Genomic DNA, 21,375 nt, shown 5'->3' on the forward strand with positions numbered 1-21,375 from the left:
AATTTATCAATTGATTACGGCACAGACAGATGGGCTATTTATAACACTGGCCAAAGGTAGTAAAATAAAAGTACCCTATTACCACTATCCAGAAAGCTACGAAATGAGCATACATTGGGTAAGTACCTGATCAATCTCGTGGCGTATCTCCTGCAGAGCTTCTTGTTGCTGCTGTATAGCGGCTGGCTGCACGGCAGCTGGCTCCTGAGAACTGAGGCTGTCCTGCAGGTCACGCAGTGTAGCCATGACATTGTGCAGCTCATCCCAAAACCTTTCGGCCACAGACAGTGTCTCTCCCAGAGAGCGCCCGCGCTCTCCTGTTGCCCGCTGTACTTCATTCCATAAGCTGTTCAGACGTTCTAGCTTGCGTTTGATGTCTGCAATACATGGTTAAATGATGCAACATGAAAATTAAAAAGAGGAACAGTGCATATCATATGGCTAGAAATTATGTTGTTGTTGTTGTTGTTGTTGTGGTGGTCTTCAGTCCCGAGACAGATTTGATGCAGCTTTCCATGCTACTCTATACGGCGCAAGCTTCTTCATCTCCGAATAACGACTGCAACCTACATCCTTCTGAATCTGCTTAGTGTATTCATCTCCTGGTCTCCCTCTATAATTTTTACTCTCCACGCTTCCCTCCAATACTAAATTGGTGATCCCTTGATGCCTCAAAACGTGTCGTATCAACCAATCCCTCCTCCTAGTCAACTTGTGCCACAAATTCGTTTTCTCCCCAATTCTATTCAGTACCTCCTCACTAGTTATGTGATCTACCCATCTAATCTTCAGCATTCTTCTGAAGCACCACATTTCAAAAGCTTCTATTCTACACTGTTTATCGTCCATGTTTCACTTCCACATATTGCTACACTCCATACAAATACTTTCATATAAGACTTCCTGGCATTTAAATCTATACTCAATGTTAACAAGTTTCTCTTCTTCAGAAATGCTTGCCCTGCCATAGCCAGTATACATTTTATGTCACCTAATTTAATTCAACTACATTCCATTATCGTCGTTTTGCTTTTGTTCACGTTCATCTTATATCCTCATTTCAAGACACTGCCCATTCCATTCAGCTGCTCTTCCATGTCCTTTGCTGTCTCTGACAGAATTACTACGTCATCGGAAAACCTCAAAGTTTTTATTTCTTCTCCGTGGATTTTAATACCGTCTCCAAATTTTTCTTCTGTTTCCTTTACTGCTTGTTCAATACACAGATTGAATATCATTGGGGATAGGCTACAACCCTGTCTCATTGCCTTCTCAACTACTGCTTCCCTTTCGTGCCCCTTGACTCTTACATCTGCCACCTGGTTTCTGCACAAATTGTACATAGCCTTTCGCTCCCTGTATTTTACAACTGCCATATTTAGAATTTGAAACAGAGTATTCCAGTCAACATGGTCAAAAGCTTTTCCTAAGTCTACAAATGCTAGAAACATAGGTTTGCCTTTTCTTAACCTATTTTCTACGTTAAGTTGTAGTGTCAGTGTTGCCTCACAGGTTCCTACATTTCTATGGAATCCAAACTGATCATCCCCGAGGTCAGCTTCTACAGTTTTTACATATACTTGTAAAGAATTCATGTTAGGATTTTGCAACTATGACTCATTAAACTGATAGTTCGGTAATTTTCACACCTGTCACCACCTGCTTTCTTTAGGACTGGAATTATTATATTCTTCTTGAAGTCTGAAGGTATTTCGCCTGTCTCATACATCTCGCTCACCAGATGGTGTTTTGTCAGGACTGGCTCTCCCAAGGCCATCAGTAGTTCTAATGGAATATCATCTACTCCCGGAGCCTTGTTTTGGTCTTTCAGTGCTTTGTCAAGTTCTTATCGCAGTATCATATCTCCCATTTCATCTTCATCTATGTCCTCTTCCATTTCCTTAATATCGCCCTCAAGTACATTGTCCTTGTATAGACCCTCTATCAACTTCAACCACCTCTGCTTTCCCTTCTCTCCTTGGGACTGGTTTTCCGTCGGAGCTCTTGATATTCATAAAAGTGGTTCTCTTTTCCCCAAACACCTTTTTAATTTTCCTGTAGGCAGTACCTGTCTTACTCCTAGTGATATATGCTTCTAAATCCTTACATTTGTCCTCTAACCATCCCTGCTTAGCCATTTTGCACTTCCTGTCGATCTCTTTTTTTGAGACGTTTGTATTCCTTTTCACCTGCTTCATTTAGTGCATTCTTATATTTTCTCCTTTCAACAATTAAATTCAATATCTCTTCTGTTACCCAAGGATTTCTACTAGCCCTCGTCTTTTTACGTACTTGATCCTCTGCTGCCTTCTCTATTTCATCTCTCAAAGCTATCCATTCTTCTTCTACTGTATTTCTTCCCCCCGTTCTTGTCAACCGTTCCCTAATGCTGTCTCTGAAGCTCTCAACAATATCTGGTTCTTTCAGTTTATCCAAGTTCCATCTCTTTAAATTCCAACCTTTTTGCAGTTTCTTCAGTTTTAATCTACAGTTCATAACCAATAAATTGTGGTCAGAGTCCCCATCTGCACCTGGAAACATCTTAGAATTGAAAACCTAGTTCCTAAATCTCTGTCTTACCATTATATAATGTATCTGGAACCTTCCAGTGACTCCAGGCATCATCCACCTACACAATCTTCTTTCATGAACCTTATACCAAGTGTTAGCTATGATTAAGATATGCTCTGTGCGAAATTCTACCAAGTAGCTTCCTCTTTCATTCCTTGGCCCCAGTCCATATTCACCTACTACTTTCCCTTCTCTTCCTTTTCCTACAGTCGAATTTTCGCCTCCCTTAACTACCTGAATAATTTCTTTTATCGCATCAAACATTTCTTCAACTTTCTGATCATCTATGGAGCTAGTTGGCATATATGCTAGTACTACTGTGGCAGGTGTGGGCTTCGTGTCTATCTTGGCTACAATAATTCTATTTTGTATTTATAACCCTATATTCACCAGACCAGAAGTCTTGTTCCTCCTGCCACCGAACTTCACTAATTCCCACTACATCTAACTTAAACCTATCCATTTCCCTTTTTAAATTTTCTAACCTACCTGTCCGATAAAGGCATCAGACATTCAACGCTTAAATCTGTAGAATGCCAGTTTTGTTTCTGCTGATAACGATATCCTCCTGAGTAGTCCCCACCAGGAGATCCGAATGGGGACTATTTTACCTCTGGAATATTTTAGCCAAGAGAACACCATCATCATTTAACCATACAGTAAATCTGCATGCCTTCAGGAAAAATTACGGCTGTAGTTTCCATTATGTTCTTAAAACAATTCATTTACTTAATTTAGTGTGCAGCTGTTGCATAGATGCATACTGATATGATCTTATCTTGGTCAATAATGTCTGGTTTAAATGTGACAAGCTTTCATTCCACAACATGTATTTTCAGTTTTTATTTTCTTCAGCACTACTAGTTTTGGGCATGAGCAATATTCAAGTACACCTAGAACAGATGTCGATACACGATCTTCGTCTTGCACATCTGTGCACAGCGCTGTCAACCAACTGCACAATTACGCGTGGCGTGTAATTTTTGTATGATAAGACATGGGTTTTGTATCAACATCTGTTCTAGATGCACTTAAAAATGGGCCATATCCTAAACTAATAGTGCTGAATAAAGTACAAGTTTAAAATCCACCAGGGTATAATAATGCCTTTCCTCAAATTTATCAAGGCTGTGGTACCCAAGCAAAAAACATGATGTTTTAATTACTTTTATAGCCTATATTGATATAATACTTGATTGAATATACTATAGTATTACAAGCACAGTATTGGTAGTTTAAAACATAGCAAAGTGGAACTGGTCCATTTGTTCTCTTATTACTAACCAAAGTACTGTTTTTCTTTTCTCATATTTACACAGTAGCAAGCTGAAATTCTTAAGTTATTTTACAAGCACTATTTTTCCAACCTTCATTATTTGAAGTATAACTTACAATCAAATGATAGTTATACTAATACTGTGCAGATAAACATTTTCCATTAAGTAATATTGATCATTTAAGATTAGAAACACCACTCACACTCGAAATTTTGATTTGCTAAGAAGAGCCCGTTTCAATACTCCTGAACTCCATTTTAAAATTATAATCTTCATCACTACAAAAATTTTCTTCTTTTAAAATTTTGTGGTTTAGGAAATATTACTATAAAAATGTTGTTGTCATAATAAAAACAAGTTCTAAAAATATTATTGAGAAATATTTTTTTAGTTAATGAAATATTTTAGGCACAAAATTTAGTTCTATAAGGAATTTGTGCCCGAAAGAACAGAAACAACGCAGAATCTGCAGCTATGATACATTTTATGTAAACTGAAGGTGGAGGGAGTATTAACAAAAACTGTACACACCTTTAACAGCAGGATCTGATGTATTTCCTGCCTTGCTGATCACATCATCTGCAGCCCTCTTGACAGCAGCATAAGCTTCTTGACGTTTATCAAGGTCTTCTACAAGTGCTGTGTTCTCTTCCATTTGATCTCGAATGCGTGTCGGATGTGCTGAGACTGGCTCTGCAGCATGCACCTGATCTGCAGTTGAGCCAAGAGCTCTTAACATTCCTTCAAGTTTATCTGAAAACTGACTGGATTCCTGTAAGTTGAAGAAAAAATATTATAGGATTGAGCCTGGTAGCAACAACTCTACACACATCATTTACATAATGGAAATACAGGGTGGTCTTGTTGCACAAGTCTAACTGCCGAGTTGGCAAGTTAGGACAATATATTATGAAATTCACAAATATGCAGAATTTATGTCATTATATAATCTTTAAGAAGAAAAATGACTAAATAATCCAATCTCTGCTTTGTGTGTGATTCAATGTAGCACTTTTAAATGAAGAAATTTAGACATTTTTCTGATAAGGGAATAACTGAGTACTCAAAACCTGCTGAATAAGGTTCAGAAAATGGTGAAGTCCATATTATTTAAGAACTGTCAACAGCGTTTTTCTTCAACACTGAAAGATGCATAGTAATGCCTCAGATGAAATACGCAATTAGGGTTGTTACTGTGCTACATACCTGCAAAGCTTTCTCAAGAGCCTGTTGCCGCTGTCTTAAGTCAGAACGTAGTCCAGCATAGCGAGAATTGTCACTCTCTACAATCTCTTGAACTTTTGCTGCCTCATCATCACTTACAAGTTTTATGAGAGCTTCTCCTGTCTTGTTGAGCTTTTCCACAAGAGGTTTATGTTCATTTATTGATTGCATCAATAGCTGTAAATAAAAAATTCCTTAAGTCAGTATCACTCTACTCCAATATTATGTAAACTCTTTACTTGCTTGAAAACAACAGAAAACCCACAACAATTCTTAATTTGATTTCAACAGCTCATGGAAAGTGGAATTGAGAATAGAAGTTGTGATGAAGGGTGAGAGGGACAGTAGATGTAGATAACAGAGGTGAAAAAAAGGGGGCAAAATGTGAAGAAAGAGAAGAGGGGAGAAGATGAGGAAAGAAAGGAAATGGAGGGGGGGAGGAGGGTAGATGAAAGGAAGGGGGGAAAAAGAGTAGGTGAGAGGGAGGGAGGGAGGGAGGGAGGGAGGAAGGAAAGAGTAGGTGAGAGGGAGGGAGGGAAGGAAGGAGGGAGGGAGGGAGGAGAGAGGAAGTGAGAGGGAAGTAGGGAGGAAAGAGGAGGTGAGAGGGAAGTAGGGAGGGAGGAAAGAGTAGGTAAGTTGGGGGTAGGGGATCCAGAAGCAGAGAGAAGACAGTGAGCTAGATATGGTGGTGGTGTCAAACTGCAAAGACAGAGAGAGAGAGAGAGAGAGAGAGAGAGAGAGAGAGGGGGGGGGGGGGGGAGAGGGAGGGGGGTAGTTTACAATGGATAGATACAATGAGAAGTAAAGTAACAGAGTGAACATAGGTGTTAAAAAATCTCAATTATGTTTTGATGTTAAATGTACTTTATCAGTGTGGTAATGGGAGCTTTTGTTATTGGTATATAATATCAATTATTACCATAAAGTTTGTCTTAACCAGAACAGTAGACCACCCTGCAACATGCAGCTGAACTTAATATGCTTGATTTCAATGGCTGCTTCGCAAGCCGGGCCATCTGGATCCACCACCAGCTCCTCTGAACAGTCAGATGTGAGTTATCCTTACAGGACATTCTACACTCCCAAAATTAACCTGCCGTCCACCCAACAGTTTCCGCCCCGTCGTATCAGCTCCTCCCTTTCTCACATCCTCCTCCCCCCCGTCCCACACCTCCCCCTCATTGTGTGCCGCCATCAGCCCAAGCACTCGCCCATCCTTTACTCTTCCCTGCTTCTCCCCTTTTACACTCCCTGTTTTTCCTCCACATCCTACTTCCCAACGCTGCACCTGGCAGTCTCGTCAGGCTGCCATCTAGTCCCAGCACGCCCTGCCAGACAACAATCTTCTCTGCCCACACTCTTACCCAGCTATGTCTCCCTCTTAACCACCCCATTCTAGATGGCTATTCACATCGCAATCCAGCCAGAGCTCCTGGCGGTAGGGGTCATGTGTGCATGACGTGTGCTTGCTTGTGTGACTGTGTGTGTGTGTGTGTGTGTGTGTGTGTGTGTGTGTGTGTGTGTGTGTGTGTGTGTGTTTTTTCTCCCCCTCCTTCTTCTTCTTCTTCTTCTTCTTCTTCTCTAAAGAAGGCTTTGGCCTAAAGCTCAGTGTATAAAAGTCTTTTTGTTGTTCCTGTCTGCAACTCAAAGTGTCATTTTTAGGGTGAGTAGCAATTTACCCTTTTCCTAATATTGTTGATATTTCAATGTCAACTTGGAGTTTCCACTATTAGAAACAAAATTAAATGGATAAAAATACTGATCGTATAATAATAAAAAATAAATAAAATAAAAAACAACGGGACTGGAACCCACACTACAGTATATTAATCAATTGGCTTAACCACTAAATTATGGCGCCATTCTGAAACTTACTGTTATTTAAATTACTGGTGCATCACAAGAAATTCTGAAATTGTTCTGTCGATTACTCACAAATGAGGAGGCTCCAATATGAAGGGCTGCAGGATGGGATACCTGAGTCCATAACCAACACTACAATGTAAGTGGTTTTAAAACTTCCATCTCACCCTCGTCAGCCTCTCTGTGTTAAGAAATATTGCTACACTAATGCAAACTATTTTGCTGGTTTTAGTATACTTCACAGGCTACATGGTATCTATCTAATAATTAATGTATTTCTGGAACCTATTACCTGACTGGAACAGAAACATACTGATCTATTACTTTTAATTAATAGTTCAAGTCAATCCATAGTGGAAATAATGATATTATGTGTACATTGTGATTCCAAGGCTCCTCTAATATTTTTCATTATACTCGGTTCAATCTATTTTTGAACACAGATGCTAAAAAAAAGTAACAGAAAATAGGACGGACACTGCTAGGACACAAAGTGAGAACAATCACTGTCTTCTGATTGGGGTTGTGTACAGTTCATGTGTCTCTGAAAACCTTTTAGGTTAATGAGATTTAGTTGTCAATCCCTAGTGATAGTTATGCTCCCCAAATACTTAAAGAGACACATGTTCGCACAAGCACTCATGTTTTGTTTGCACAACCATAAAGACCTGCTCTTGAATCTGCAACAGTACTAAAGCATTTTGCAAGAAATATCCAAACACTATTAAACCCTTGCTATGTACATTAGTCATTGCTTTCTGCATACAAAAATCTTATGGCCTGCACCAACAGTCACTGTTTTTTCTATGCTTTATTAGAAGATAATAGGAAACCTGTAGCTGAACATCAACAATATAAATATTTCAAATGTAATAACAACCTCATTTCTATCTTGCTGCTGTGCAATTAAATCAGGCCGAAGAGTTGGCATCGCGGCAAGAACAGCTAACTGCTGCTCAGTGTCAGTCAGCCAACTAGCCAAGCCATCATGAGTTTCATTGAAGTGTTCAGCCAGAGCCAAGGCCTGCTCCAGCACCCCTAGTCGATCTGAACTCAGTCCTGACACAGTGTCCATCATTTCACGTAGATCTTCCATCTTCTCACGAATTGTTGATGTGTCCTCATGCTGTGCTGACTCTCGCAGCACCTGTTACAAACAATGTAGTCTAAGATTTATCAACAATAACAATATCTTCATTACAGAATGTAAAATTCTTATCACTCCTTGCATAAGTATTAAGTATTAAGTTATGGTACCTCCATTTAAATCAATGCTGAAATAAATGTAATACATCTGCGTATTGTCTCGTATAATCTATCTCAGTTCCCTGAGATGCAAAGGAATGTGTGCCCTTACAGAATGGAATCTTACATAGGACTATTCACACCCACAAACGTATCATCTTTACTGTAATGGCCCAAATTATTGCACCAAACATAAACAATTCTAAAGGAGAGTTCAAATGCATTATTTCATGTGCCACAGGGACAAAGGTAAGAGAACACATCATCATCATCATCATCATCATCATCATCATCCATTTTTGACCATTCATTCACCACATTCCATACATCACACCATACAGAGAATCTTCGTGAATGTCTTTGCATGAAAAATAAACATGGAAGACAGACAATAGTGGAAGTCCTCAAATATCTCCTTACAGAAGGCAGAGTGAGAGAGAAAATCTGTTTAAACACACAACTAAATTTCCTTTATTACAGCTCAAGACTTCACTTCTACAATGAATGACTACCTTTCTGCTGCCAAGATAAATTTGTAATCAAAGTTTACAGGGTGTGAAGTGAAGAGCAGAGGAAGTAAGTCACAGTTCAAAAACCTGTGAACAGCCTGTTGCAACCCCCTTACATAATGCTAGCCACCAACAGAAATGGTACCTGAACTGTGTTCTTCCTAATATTGAATTGCACCAAAAATTCAGATGTAATTTTCATTTAAATGAAACCAAAGTTAAATACTTGTGCAAGCAAATGTTGGTAGCACCTGTGACTGACTGGGAACTGATACATCACACTTTTTATGTGAAGTTCTTGAAATGCATCATAAATAAAACACAGTGTTCAACATGACATTGTGGATGCTACTGCACTACAGAGCAGTTTCACTGTCAGGGTTGGAAAACACACTTTCTTTCCGAAGTCTTCAAATTTCTTTCAGTTCAAGGGTAGGGAGCCATGTCGCAAAGGGGTTGTACACTGAAAATGTGTGTTCCAAAAACTTGTGACATCAAGGGTTAGACAGCACAAAGCTGAATTCAATCAAATCCATTTAAAAATTATTTTAAAATGTAAAACCCCACATTTTTATCAAAGTGTTAAATTACCTTCTTCGCTGTAGAAAGAACATCTCTAACACGGCCCTTCTGGCTGGATATGTCATCGTTCAGAGCTTTATGCTCTTTCAATTGCACGCGGATGACATCAGGTTCTGAACTGGGAGGTTCAGCTTCTCGAATTTGTCCTTCAACCTCACGGAACCAATCAAGAAGTTCATCAATATCTCCTATGACCTCAAGTGACCTCTGAAAAAGACAGACATTGTTGAGAAATTGTGCTAAAATGTTGATGTTATGTAAGTTGCTGCAAATGAATTCAAAGTCATCAGACAAGACAGTCTTCATTGCAAAACTGTAGTTAAGAGAAAGAGGAGTCATTATAAACTACGAAATGAAACTTTCAGCAATGCAGTGTTCACAGTATTGGTAATCATATTTTGGACTTACAAATTCTGACAGTCCTCTGTCAAAAGCATTACAGATGGGTGAAGAACATAAAATGACTGGGTCGCAAGAAAAACAAGAGATATATTTCTTTCTGGGAAGTCTTGTCCTCTCAGAAAATGAATGTCAAGTATTGTATTTTTTTCAGAATTGCACATCTTTAAACATTTGGTGTACAAGATGCTTTGTTGTCTACATTACTTTGAAGTATAAGCACTTTGCAACAGTTTATCTACATAAACTTCTGTAATTTGCAACTTATTACTCAGTGTGTGGCACACATCTCACAGTGTATCAGAATCATTAACCCTCCTCCTAATCCACTGAAAGATGGTACTGTACAAGAACCATTTTACTGGCAATCACGTGTGTAATTAAAATCTCAAATTTTACTGCTGAGGCAATTATATAAGATCTATGTTGGAAGAAGTAAAATGTTTCTTGATTTGTACTGGGACAATGAGTTTCTTGATTTGTACTGGGACACTGGAAGATATCTTTACATCCTATTATGAAAACTATTTAAAAATACCTTTACCTTAGGAAAGAAAATTTACCTGTTTTGATAACTGAATACGTTCACCCTTACGCTGTATTTGCTCTGCTATAGCATCAAATCTACGGTTGTCACGTGTCACCAAGCCTTCAATGGTGGAAGCACCTTCTCCAGGTGATATCTGATACAACTGTGGACCTACTAAGTTGATCATTTCCAAAACTGGGCGGAACTCTGAAACATAATAATACAAAACGTTGCTTAAAATCAGTTAAAAATGGAGACTATGTTTTAGTATTATGAAAGTTATAGATGCTACTCCACTCACCAAATAGCAGAGATGCTGAGTTGCAGATAGGCACAACAAAAAGGCTGTCACAAAGTGAGCTTTTGGTCAAAAAGGCTTTTGTCAAAAATACACACACACACACACACACACACACACACACACACACAAAATGCAACTCACACACACATGACCACAGTCTCTGGCTGCTGAGGCCTCTCGTCTACTTCCAACGAAGGCCTTGTCGGCCAAAAGCTCACTTTCTGGCAGTCTTTTTGTTGTGCCTATCTGTGACTCAGCATCTCTGCTATTTGTGAGTAGCAACTACCCTTTTCATAATATTGTTACATTTCACCCTGGACTTTCCATTTCTTGAGACTATGTTTTACTTTGATATGCACATAACATTCAACTAAATTTTCTGGAAACAATATCTGAGAACCAAAAGCCTGAAAGCAAACTGTCATCTTGTACTGAGAGTAGGATGGAGAATAGATGTGCAGAACTATTACTGGACCCCAATTTCTTGTGACAGATAAGAAAATTATATCTTTATCATCATCATCATCATCATCATCTTGTACAGGTTTTTAAGTAGTTTTTCTTAATCCTTACAGACTTCCTTAAAATTTTATTTTATTCACAAAAGTGATTCATGAATGAGATTTTCACTCTGCAGCGGAGTGTGCACTGATATGAAACTTCCTGGCAGATTAAAACTGTGTGCCCGACCGAGAATCGAACTCGGGACCTTTGCCTTCCGCGGGCAAGTGCTCTACCATCTGAGCTACCGAAGCACGACTCACGCCCGGTCCTCACAGCTTTACTGTGAGTTTGGAAGGTAGGAGACGAGATACTGGCAAAAGTAAAGCTGTGAGGACTGGGTGTGAGTCGTGCTTCGGTAGCTCAGATGGTAGAGCACTTGCCCGCGAAAGGCAAAGGTCTCGAGTTTGAGTCTCGGTCGGGCACACAGTTTTAATCTGCCAGAAAGTTTCCAAGTGATTCATAATAACAAAAAATTAACTACCAAATTAGCATTTGCTATCTATTATAAGGAACAAACTTAACAAACCCCTGTGTATTTTTATATTTTGCTGTAGAGATGTTCATGCACAAATTATTATTTATTTTCCATTCTTTCCATTACTATACAATGAAAGGAAGACAATAATCACTTAAAATAAACATTCCACAATATCCGTAATGTTAAGGCTGAGTATTTTAATTGCACTGTAATATTAGAATTCTTCTGTTAGGCTACAATTTTCAGTCCAGTTGAGCCACTAACAATATATAGATTTTATCGTCGTCGTCGTCGTCATCATCATTTAAATTATCTCCAAACACAATCTTCCTGCAGCTATTCACATTAGTATCCAGTCATATTAGAAGGGGCCTAAGACTTTGGCCAATGTGTGAAAAGATAGTATAACATAACCACAAATCAATGCACTTAAGAAGTGACTCCGATCAAACAACTCTTGACAGCAGTGTTATTGTGGCGTATAGTGTTCTTTATTGTTACCTCCCTTTCGTTCTATAAAGACATCTGTTTTAAAGCGGTCTCAAACAACATACACACTTTCACGTAACAGGCACTGGATGTGTAAAGTAAAATCAGCCAGTTGTCATAATCGTCCCACTAACATAACTACAATGTCCAGTCACATTAATGGCACCACCTGTCAGAGGCTTGAACATCCACCTTCTGCAGTGTAGACTGCTGGGAAACATGCTGGGAGAGTATCAGTGAGGATACAGAAGGTACTAACAGAGATGGGGCGCCATGTCAACTCCAGAGCCATGGTCAGCTGTGCTAGGCATATAAGTTGTGGACCTGTTGTGTGAATAGTTCAACCGAGGTAGTTCCACAGATTTCAGATTGGGTTTTAATCTGATGTGTTTGGTGGCCAGGGGACTATGGTAAATTTATCCTGGTGCTCTTCAAACCGTGCGTGTACACTGCAAGCTGTGTGATATGCTGCACTGTCCCGCTGGTAGATACCTACTACATGTACGGATAGACAAAGTCCCCAACATAGCTGTGTACTTGTGTTGATCCATTGTGCCTTCCAGAATGATGTGATCATCCAGGGAATTCCATGAAAACATTCCTCACACCATAATACATGCAGTATGTTTGCTTTCACACATTTCAAGCAATAAATGCCAATGGTCATCTGTCTGATGGAGCATAAAACATGATTCACGTGAAGAGGCCACCTGTTGCCACTCAGTGAGCATCTAGCTATGGCGTCAGTGTGCAAATTCCAGCTTTTGTCACTGATGAACAGCAATCAGCACAGGTGCATGAACAAGGCACCTACTGCAAAGGCCCATACGCAGCAATGTTCACTGAAGAGTTGTTGAGGAGAGAAGAGTTGTCAGCCACTTTGTTCATCTGGGTGGTCAGTTGCTCAACAGTTAGTTGCCTGTCTAATCGCCCATACACATCTCTGCAATCTTTGTTCACTCCTGCCATCTATGGCCCATGTTGCACTACAATTGCCTTGGAGCCGGTTTTGCACAGTGTCATTTTGCCATGCACAGTATACTTCAACCACGGCAGCACACAAATAGTTTACAAACTAAATCATTTCATAAATGCTTCCCGTCTTGGCCCAAAAGTGAATGATCATGCCCCTTTGGACATCAGATAAATCACTCCATTTCTGATTACAACAATGGCTGCACTGATTTTCTTGTCCCCTTTCCACCCCCCAAGCTCGCTTTATATACTCTCTACTGCCAGTGTTGCCACCTGTCATCTTTCAATGGTTATTGCACATTGATGTCAAACTTATATGGTGGCCACAACAATGTAACTGAATCATGTACTCCAATTATTTTAGCCTTATTTGCACCTCTTTATTTCATTTTGGTCATCTAAGACCACATTAATTTGGATCAGCTTTGTTTCTTCTGGCCTTTATCCTTATCCATTATTTTTCATTCTCATATTCTATAAACTCCTTTGCTCTTCTGTCCATGGTGTTTTTGTCCTGGGTCTAATACTGCCCTGTATAAACATATGACAGCTTGAATTTACATGTGAAAAGTCCTGTTGCTGTAAATCTTTGTTTTATGTACTTCCATTTCTTCCAGATCCTTTAATCCCTCCCCTCTTGGAGCCAATATAATATGCTTCTCCTGTTCACAAGAAACTACATTATCTGAAGTGTTGCCTCCCCTTGCTGCTTCTAGGAATGTGTCTGAACAATATAGTGATAGTGTCCAAGATCCTCTCATTCACAGTCCTTTGTAGACTTTTCTTCTATACCAACTGTTTCCTTCTCTTCGAGTTCCCGATATTCTTATGAGAATCTTTCATTTAAAAGGTCTAGCCTCCTAAGTAACCCAATTCCTATGCAGTTCAGACTTTCTGTTGCATAAAAGACTTCATGGAAAATCACTATCTGGTGGTAACTTAATTTTTGCATTGACTGAAATACTCTCGTACAATAATCACACAGCTCCACCTGATGAAATTCTGTACTTGTTTATATACCAGGGTATGATCAAAGTTTCTCAGCATGGTAGTAAACAACTGTGCTTTTTTTACATCAGAGATGCTTTTTTTATTTTTTATTTATTTATTATTATTTTTTTTTTTTACATAGTCCTATTTCATATCCATGCACTTATTTGCTATTGTTCCAGAGAATATATTTCATATCTCAAGTGTGATTCTGGAATGTGTGTGAAGTAACCATTTTTCCCTTAATAGCAACAAAAAGTTGTTGAGGCTTATTTATTTATTTATTTCTGATAATTGGAAGTGAAAGTAATGCCTTTTTATGAAATCCAGATTTCTTCTCAGATACTTATTTCTCCAATTTCTGCATAATACTTGCGTAGTACTTGTTAGTTATAATTTTATCACTCATAAAATAATATCAAAAATCCATTTTTAAGCCAAGAAAACATTGATCATAACATTTGTTATAGATGCAGCCCACTTAATAGTGTTTGATGCAGTGCCATTTGCTGCATCCAATGCTTTGATATTAACCACAATTGATGCATAAAATCAATTGTATTTGTTTTGAAGAGGTAAAAAGATTCGCTTTCACATTACTTTCCGCTAACGTTTAATAAACGCAGCACCCATCATGCACAAAGTTTTCTCATAGTTAATTCTTCATGTAAGAAGTTCACACCCTTTCTTCTGGATTCCTACTGTGTCAGCTATCCTAGACCTTAATTATCAACCATACCAACACCATATTGGGCATATTCTGTGTATTCTCATCTGTAGTTGTAGTATTAAAAACCCTATTAATGGGTCACCTTCAGGGTAAATACATCCGAATTTAGTAATCTATTTCTTAGCTGTAAATAACAAATAAGTTTTGCTTTATAGAATTTCAAATGCTTTATAGATGAATCTCTGGTCCTTCTGAGCATAAAAATAGGAATTTTATGATGGCATAGTATTCCAGCTTATCAATTAGAATGAAAAACCTGCAACATTACTGCTTCAAAGAGATCCATATGCTGAGGTGACAAAAGTCAGGAGATACCTCCAAATATCATGTCAGACCACGTTTTGCCCAGTATAGGGCAACAACTCGACGTGGCATGGACCCGACAAGTCGCTGGAAGTCTCCTGCAGAAATATTGAGCCATGCTGTCTCTACAGCTCTCCATAATGGGAAAGGGTTGCCAGTGCAGGATTTTGTGCATGGATGGACCTCTTGATTATGTCCCACAAATGTTCAATGGGATTCATGTCGGGTGATCTGGGTGGCCCAATCATTCGCTTGAATTGCCTAAAATTTTCTTCAAACCAATCCCAAACAATTGTGGACCGCTGACATGGCACACTGACATTGCAAAAAATTCTGTTGTTTGGGAACAAGAAGTCCACGAATAACTGCAAATACTCTCCAAGTAGCCAAAAATAATCATTTCCAGTCAATGATTAGATCAGCTGGACCAGAGAACCCCTCCATTCCATGTAAACACAGCCCACACCATTATGGAACCAGCACCAGTTTCCACGGCGCCTTGTTCGCAACTTGGGTCCATGACTTTGTGGGGTCCGTGCAACACTCGAATCCTGCCATCAGCTTTTAACAATCAAAATCAGGAGTCATCTGACCAAGCCATGGTTTTCCAGTTGTCTTGGATCCAACTGATGTGGTCGCAAGCCCACAAGAGGTGCTGCAAGCAATGCTGTTAGCAAAGGCACTCACATTGGTCATCTTCTGCCGTAACCCATTAAACACCAAATTTCGCTGTACTGTCCTAACGGATACGTTTGTCCTACAACGACATATTTCTGTGGTTATTTCACACAAGTTTAGTACCAAAAACTCTCTGCATATGCCACTGCTCTCTCATTAAGTGGAGGCCAATGGTCACTCTATTGTCCATAGTCAGAGGCAATGCCTGAAATTTGGTATTCTTGGCACACTCCTGACACTGTCGATTTCAGAATATTGAATTCCCTAGAAATTTCAGAAATGGAATGTCCCAAGCATCTAGTTCCAACTGCCATTCTGCATTCAAAGTCTTAATTTCTGTCATGCGGCCATAATCATGTCAGAAGCCCTTCCACATGAATCATGTAAGTACAAATGACAGGTCTACCAATGCACTGCCCTTTAATACCTTGCGTACACAATACTCCTGCCATCTGTATAGCTGCGTATCACTATCCCATGACTTTTGCCACCTCAGTGTAAAATAAATAGTCTGCACACATAGTTGATAGTTACGCTTACATTATAGAATGTGTACCAGCATAACTAAAACAAAAAGTGATTGATAGCAACATCAGCTATGCACCAAAGTGAGACTACCTCACCTCACCATCTTACTACTTACCGCACTCTTCTTTTCCTACCAACACAATATTTTTAATGTTTCTTGAAGACTGTAATCAGCCTTTGTGTCACAAACTTGCAACGAGATCCTGTTAATCTTTCTATGTCATTCAGCTATATTTTATAAATATCCAGATCATTTGACAAGATGTTCAGTTACCTTATTAGACAGACAATCTAATAAATGATACACTTTTTATAGCTTTTTCTAATAGATATTTCAGTGCTATTCATCTTTCACCGCCACTGGCTTGCATGTATTACAACTGGCCCCAGAATAAATAAGAGGAGACGCAAGGCTTACCTTGTATGTCAAGTTCTAGCCGCTGTATGTCTTCTTCGCGAGGTTCAGCTGCCTGCAGCTGAGCTTCAGCTCCCATCATCCAGTCAACCAGACGGTTGTGGCAATTGTGAAACTGTTGCACAAGTGGCAATGCTTCCTGAAACATGATTAACATTTGCACTTGTCAGCGAAATTAAAAAATAATGGGTTATACATGTACAGCAGAATTTGAGGAACAAGGAAATCAATTAAGCACAGTATCTAAGTTATTTACACATGTTTCAAGAATTATCTGTGTACAGTAAAAACACACCTGTGCATGTTTCAACATGTCTGCACCACGGCTGGTAAGATCATTAAACCTCCGCTGTAGTGAGTCCAGTTTATCTTTTAACGCCAGAGCCTCATCACTTGAAATATGTTTCATGAGTTCCAAGCCAGTATCCACAGTACCATCCACTTGATTCTGATGATTTGCCACTTCTTCAGTTAGGTCCTATAAAAAGAAAAGTACACATGAAAATGCAGTATCATTCCCGCATCAATTTTAGATCCTTGAGCAACAGTACCTTGATGTTTAAATGCATTACATAACTGCAATGTAAATTCACTTGTCATGCCTGAACGAGGAAAAATATTTTAAAAAATTAGAATTTTTTTTTTTTTTTTTAGGTTCACTTAACTACCTTTTAAAAATAGTTCGTCACAGTTTATATAATGGTAATTTAACTTTCAGATTGGGAACAATAAAAAAAATGACGATAGGTAATTCCTGACTTGCAGATAATACTGAGTAGCTCGTATAAAAATTTCCATTTTTGGTGTTATTTTTCCAATTTTGGCGTTTTTTTTTTCAAATTTTAGAGCTTTTTTTTGCCAGTTTCAGTGCTTATTTTGGCGTCACAAAATTATGAAGGAAATGAACTGGCACTTTAAAGTTATACACCATCCTCAGCATTGAGAAAATAAGAAGCCAAAACAAAATTTCAAAATTCAATAAGTGTCTATTGTGAATATTGGTAAATTGCCATCCTCATATTTGTACCATTGTTTATGAATGAAAATAACAAATTCCATGATATTGCAGAGAAATTGCCTTCATGATATTTCAAAAAAATTGCCAAAGTTGTCTTATTTCGCTAAAAATCACATTTTTGCAATATTTTTTGTTATCATTTTATTTAGTTTAAACAGAAGTGCACTCTAGTAAGTCGAACACTATGACTGCTGCCCACCACGATGTTGGATGCCGCCTGGTGGCATTGTGGGCACATGAAGCAGTATTAAAAGTATGTAAGCACAGCAGACATGGATGGGGGATCACTCTAGTGAAGATATGAGCTGCAAATGGGGTAATCCATTGAGATAAGTGACTTTGACAAAGAGCTGATTATTATTATGCAGAGCCTGTGAACGATTATCTCGTAAACAACAAAGCTAGTCAAATATTCACGTGCTACTGTCATGAGCACATACGGAAAGAGGTAGAATGACAGTAAACTCCCATTATGTGCTAAATGGTTGGACATGCACAACTCTTCACAGAATGTGGGGTTTGGACGCTTGACGCCCTCTAAAGTAGGATAGATGGTGATCTGTGGCATCACTGTTGAAAGAGCACAATGCTGGTACATGCTCAAGTGTTTCGGAGCACACCATTCATCATACATTGTTGAACATTGAGATCAGCAGCAGACCGCCCCTACCTCTTCACATGTTGACCCAATGAAACGGTGTATTACAATTACTGTGGGCATGAGACCACGAGATTTGACCGCTGATCAATGGAAACATGTTGGCTCTTCGGGTGAATCATATTTTTGCTGCACTAGATTGATGGTCGTCTCCACAATTACTGTCGTCGAGGTGAAAGGCGGCTCAAAACGTTCAGTGCGCCACGTACACAGGCTGGTGGGAGCAGTATTATGCTATGGGAGACATTCTCCTGCACTTTCATGGGACCTGTGGTAGTAGTCGAAGACACGCTGACAGCTGCAAACCACCTGCATCCCTTCATGCTTGATGTCTTCCCTGACGGCAATGACATGTTCAGCGGTATAACTGTCTGCTCTGAGCCAGAACCATGCCACAGTGGTTTGAGGTTCATTATAGTGAACTCACATTGATGCCTCGGTGATCAAATTTGCCTGATGTAAATCCTGTGGAACCCATCTGGGTTGCTATCAGCTGCCGTCACAGGGTATTCAAATCAGCAGTTCATTATTTACATGAATTACATTACCTGTTCATGGACATCTAATGCCACATATCTCCACAAAACTACCAACAAAGTGTCAGATTCCTGATACACCAAATCAGTGATGTATCTCATTCCAAAGACAGACAAACAAGCTGCTAAGCAGGTGGTCATAATGTTTTAATTCATCATCATACATGGCACAACACACGTCTCGCACAGTGTTCCTCGTGTATAAAAAATGCTGCTACATCCACACCTACACTCCAAAAGCCACTTTACAGAGCGCAACAGAGAGTACTTCTGGCACCACTGCCATTCCCCCCCCCCCCCCCCCCAATTGTGAATGGTACATGCAAAAATTAAGTGTCTGTAAACTTCTGTATAAGCTCAAATAGCTCTGATTTTCTTATTGGGGCTACTTCACAAGACGTATGAAGAAGAAAATAACGCATTACCCAACTCTTCTTGAAATTTCAACAGTAAACCTCTCTATGGTGCTGTACACGTCTCCAGTAGCACACATGCAACTGAAGGTCATTGAACACATCAATCCAACTCATATGCATGCCTTTAATTGAGCAGTTTTCAGCTACGAACCAATATGGAGAAGAAAATCTCTATAATTCAATAAAGAACATGCTAAACACAAGGAATTTGCTTGTTAGGCACAATACTTACGGCAAGATCTTCCATCTGTGCAAGTAGTTTCTCAGTGTGCACAGCAAGAATGCGGAACTTTGAAAGACGTTGATCTGCTCCATCCATCCAAGCCTGTAGATCCTGATAACCAAGTACAAGATGCCTTAGGCCAGTGCGAGACTGAGACAGCAGTGCACCAACCGCTTCAGAAGCATCAACAAGTGCAGTGTAACGATCAGCTGCTGCCTGCAGCCGGTCAGCAAGGCCAGCTGCTTCATCCTCCCCGACCAAGCCCATTAGTTCCCCAGCCACATCTGTCAACTCTGACAAATCAGTCTTGTGCCGAAGGATTTCAGTGTGAAGAGCCTGAAATTAAATAAAGCAAAATAAGAAATCGCTACATCCACAGCAATTAAGAGACACACATTATTTTGTAGTTCCCTGCAGCCGATTCATAAAGCAATTTAAGTTTGTCACTGCATTTTCACAATGGCACAACCTCACAGACATGAACAATGATTTCGACATGAAAAATCTATCGTTTTTTAATTTTTAAACATATGTTACAAAAATTACAGTTAAAATTCAAACTAAAAACTGAGAAAGACACAAAAAGAAAATAAAGAAATGTCAAATACTCTACACCAGGGATTCACAGACTGTGTCCCACATGTCACAGCACGTTATTTTTACACTTGCACAAGAAAGCAGTCATTGCAACAAAAGTGGCATGCCAGTCCATAAGTAATGACATTATCATAAGTAATGACATGATCAGAGGGTATTCCATCAGCCTACTTGTTAGTGAATTCAACTTTTTATCGCAATTTCCTTGGGTATTTCTGTGAATGTGTAGGCATTTCCTTCATGACTATCAGTAAATAATATAACAAAATCAATCTTTTCTCCCATTCCAAATTAAATTATATAAATAATGTTCCAATAAAAATACATAGTAGTAACTACATTTGTTACAGAAAACGAATATTTATAAAACAAAGTGTGTGTGTGTGTGTGGGGGGGGGGGGGGGGCACGCGACACGTTTTACAGGATTTAAACATGTGTATACTCACATCATGTTCCTTTATTCTCTGCTGAATTTTCTCCTCATCAGTAGGCACAAGTTCCATGTCTTTTACCTTCTTTTCTGTTTTGTCCAACCATTCCACAATAGGAACCAGCCTATCCTGTAAAATAATATGTATTACATTTTAATGTCTGACTTAAAATAAATGTATGTTCGTCATGTGACACACTAACTCACAAAACAGGCAGAATAAAATCTTTATTTTTAAGCTATATTATACAAGCTTTAAAATATTTCCACTAGTTCCTTGAGTCACTATAACAGGGTTCCATTTGTAACGCCGGAAATGCATATCCTTCAATTTCCATCTATTGCACTGCAAATTTTTTTCCTTATTTTGTTACCTGAAGATATAACATTTCTGTGTCTTTGTATATTGTAATTGTTTTACTATTTGTATATATATGCACTTATGTCGATGTATAATTGGTTTGTTTTGTAAATATTATTTGTATTTTACGATGGGTCTTGCCTAGGGAAAACTATACTATCGAACGAATACATCGATAGGTCGTGTGGAGAACGAAAGTGTTTAGGATCTTTGGTAGTGTTAACTCTGTCGCGTGGAGCGAGAGCAGAGAGGAGTCTGGCTGGAGTAGTGAGTGGAGCAGGTGTGTTGTGTGACGCTCCCGCGAGTTGCCGCGCGTTCGGGGTTTGGCAGCATGTAATTGCGCTCGACTTGCTATGTTAGTTTCTGACACGGTGTCACGGACGGGAAGCATTAGCTGGCGCACATCAAGAGCCCATTTCGCCTGGTGACCGTGTCGAGAAGAAGGCGCGCCAACATCCAGCTTCTGCAACAGCGACGGCCGACAATGAGTGACTGTCGCCACCTCCTCGATCGACAGCTTCAAACCTTCAATCAACCAACAAGGA

At 39.3% G+C, this 21,375-nt stretch overlaps 1 protein-coding gene across 1 annotated transcript in view; it reads right to left on the reverse strand.

The window, feature by feature from the left end:
• Positions 1 to 21,375, reverse strand: part of LOC126195243 (microtubule-actin cross-linking factor 1) — a 503,782-nt gene that overhangs the window by 113,371 nt on the left and 369,036 nt on the right. The window contains exons 61-70 of the mRNA XM_049933770.1: positions 20,486 to 20,599; positions 19,451 to 19,777; positions 16,886 to 17,068; positions 16,594 to 16,729; positions 10,234 to 10,406; positions 9,281 to 9,478; positions 7,816 to 8,082; positions 5,055 to 5,249; positions 4,380 to 4,620; positions 127 to 377 (exon numbers count right to left, since the gene is read on the reverse strand). Of these exons, the coding sequence (XP_049789727.1) occupies positions 127 to 377; positions 4,380 to 4,620; positions 5,055 to 5,249; positions 7,816 to 8,082; positions 9,281 to 9,478; positions 10,234 to 10,406; positions 16,594 to 16,729; positions 16,886 to 17,068; positions 19,451 to 19,777; positions 20,486 to 20,599 (2,085 nt within the window). The remainder of the gene's footprint in view (positions 1 to 126; positions 378 to 4,379; positions 4,621 to 5,054; positions 5,250 to 7,815; positions 8,083 to 9,280; positions 9,479 to 10,233; positions 10,407 to 16,593; positions 16,730 to 16,885; positions 17,069 to 19,450; positions 19,778 to 20,485; positions 20,600 to 21,375) is intronic.

The sequence above is a fragment of the Schistocerca nitens genome, chromosome 7 (assembly GCF_023898315.1).
Source record: "Schistocerca nitens isolate TAMUIC-IGC-003100 chromosome 7, iqSchNite1.1, whole genome shotgun sequence".
In the NCBI taxonomy this organism is placed as follows: Eukaryota; Metazoa; Arthropoda; class Insecta; order Orthoptera; family Acrididae; genus Schistocerca; species Schistocerca nitens.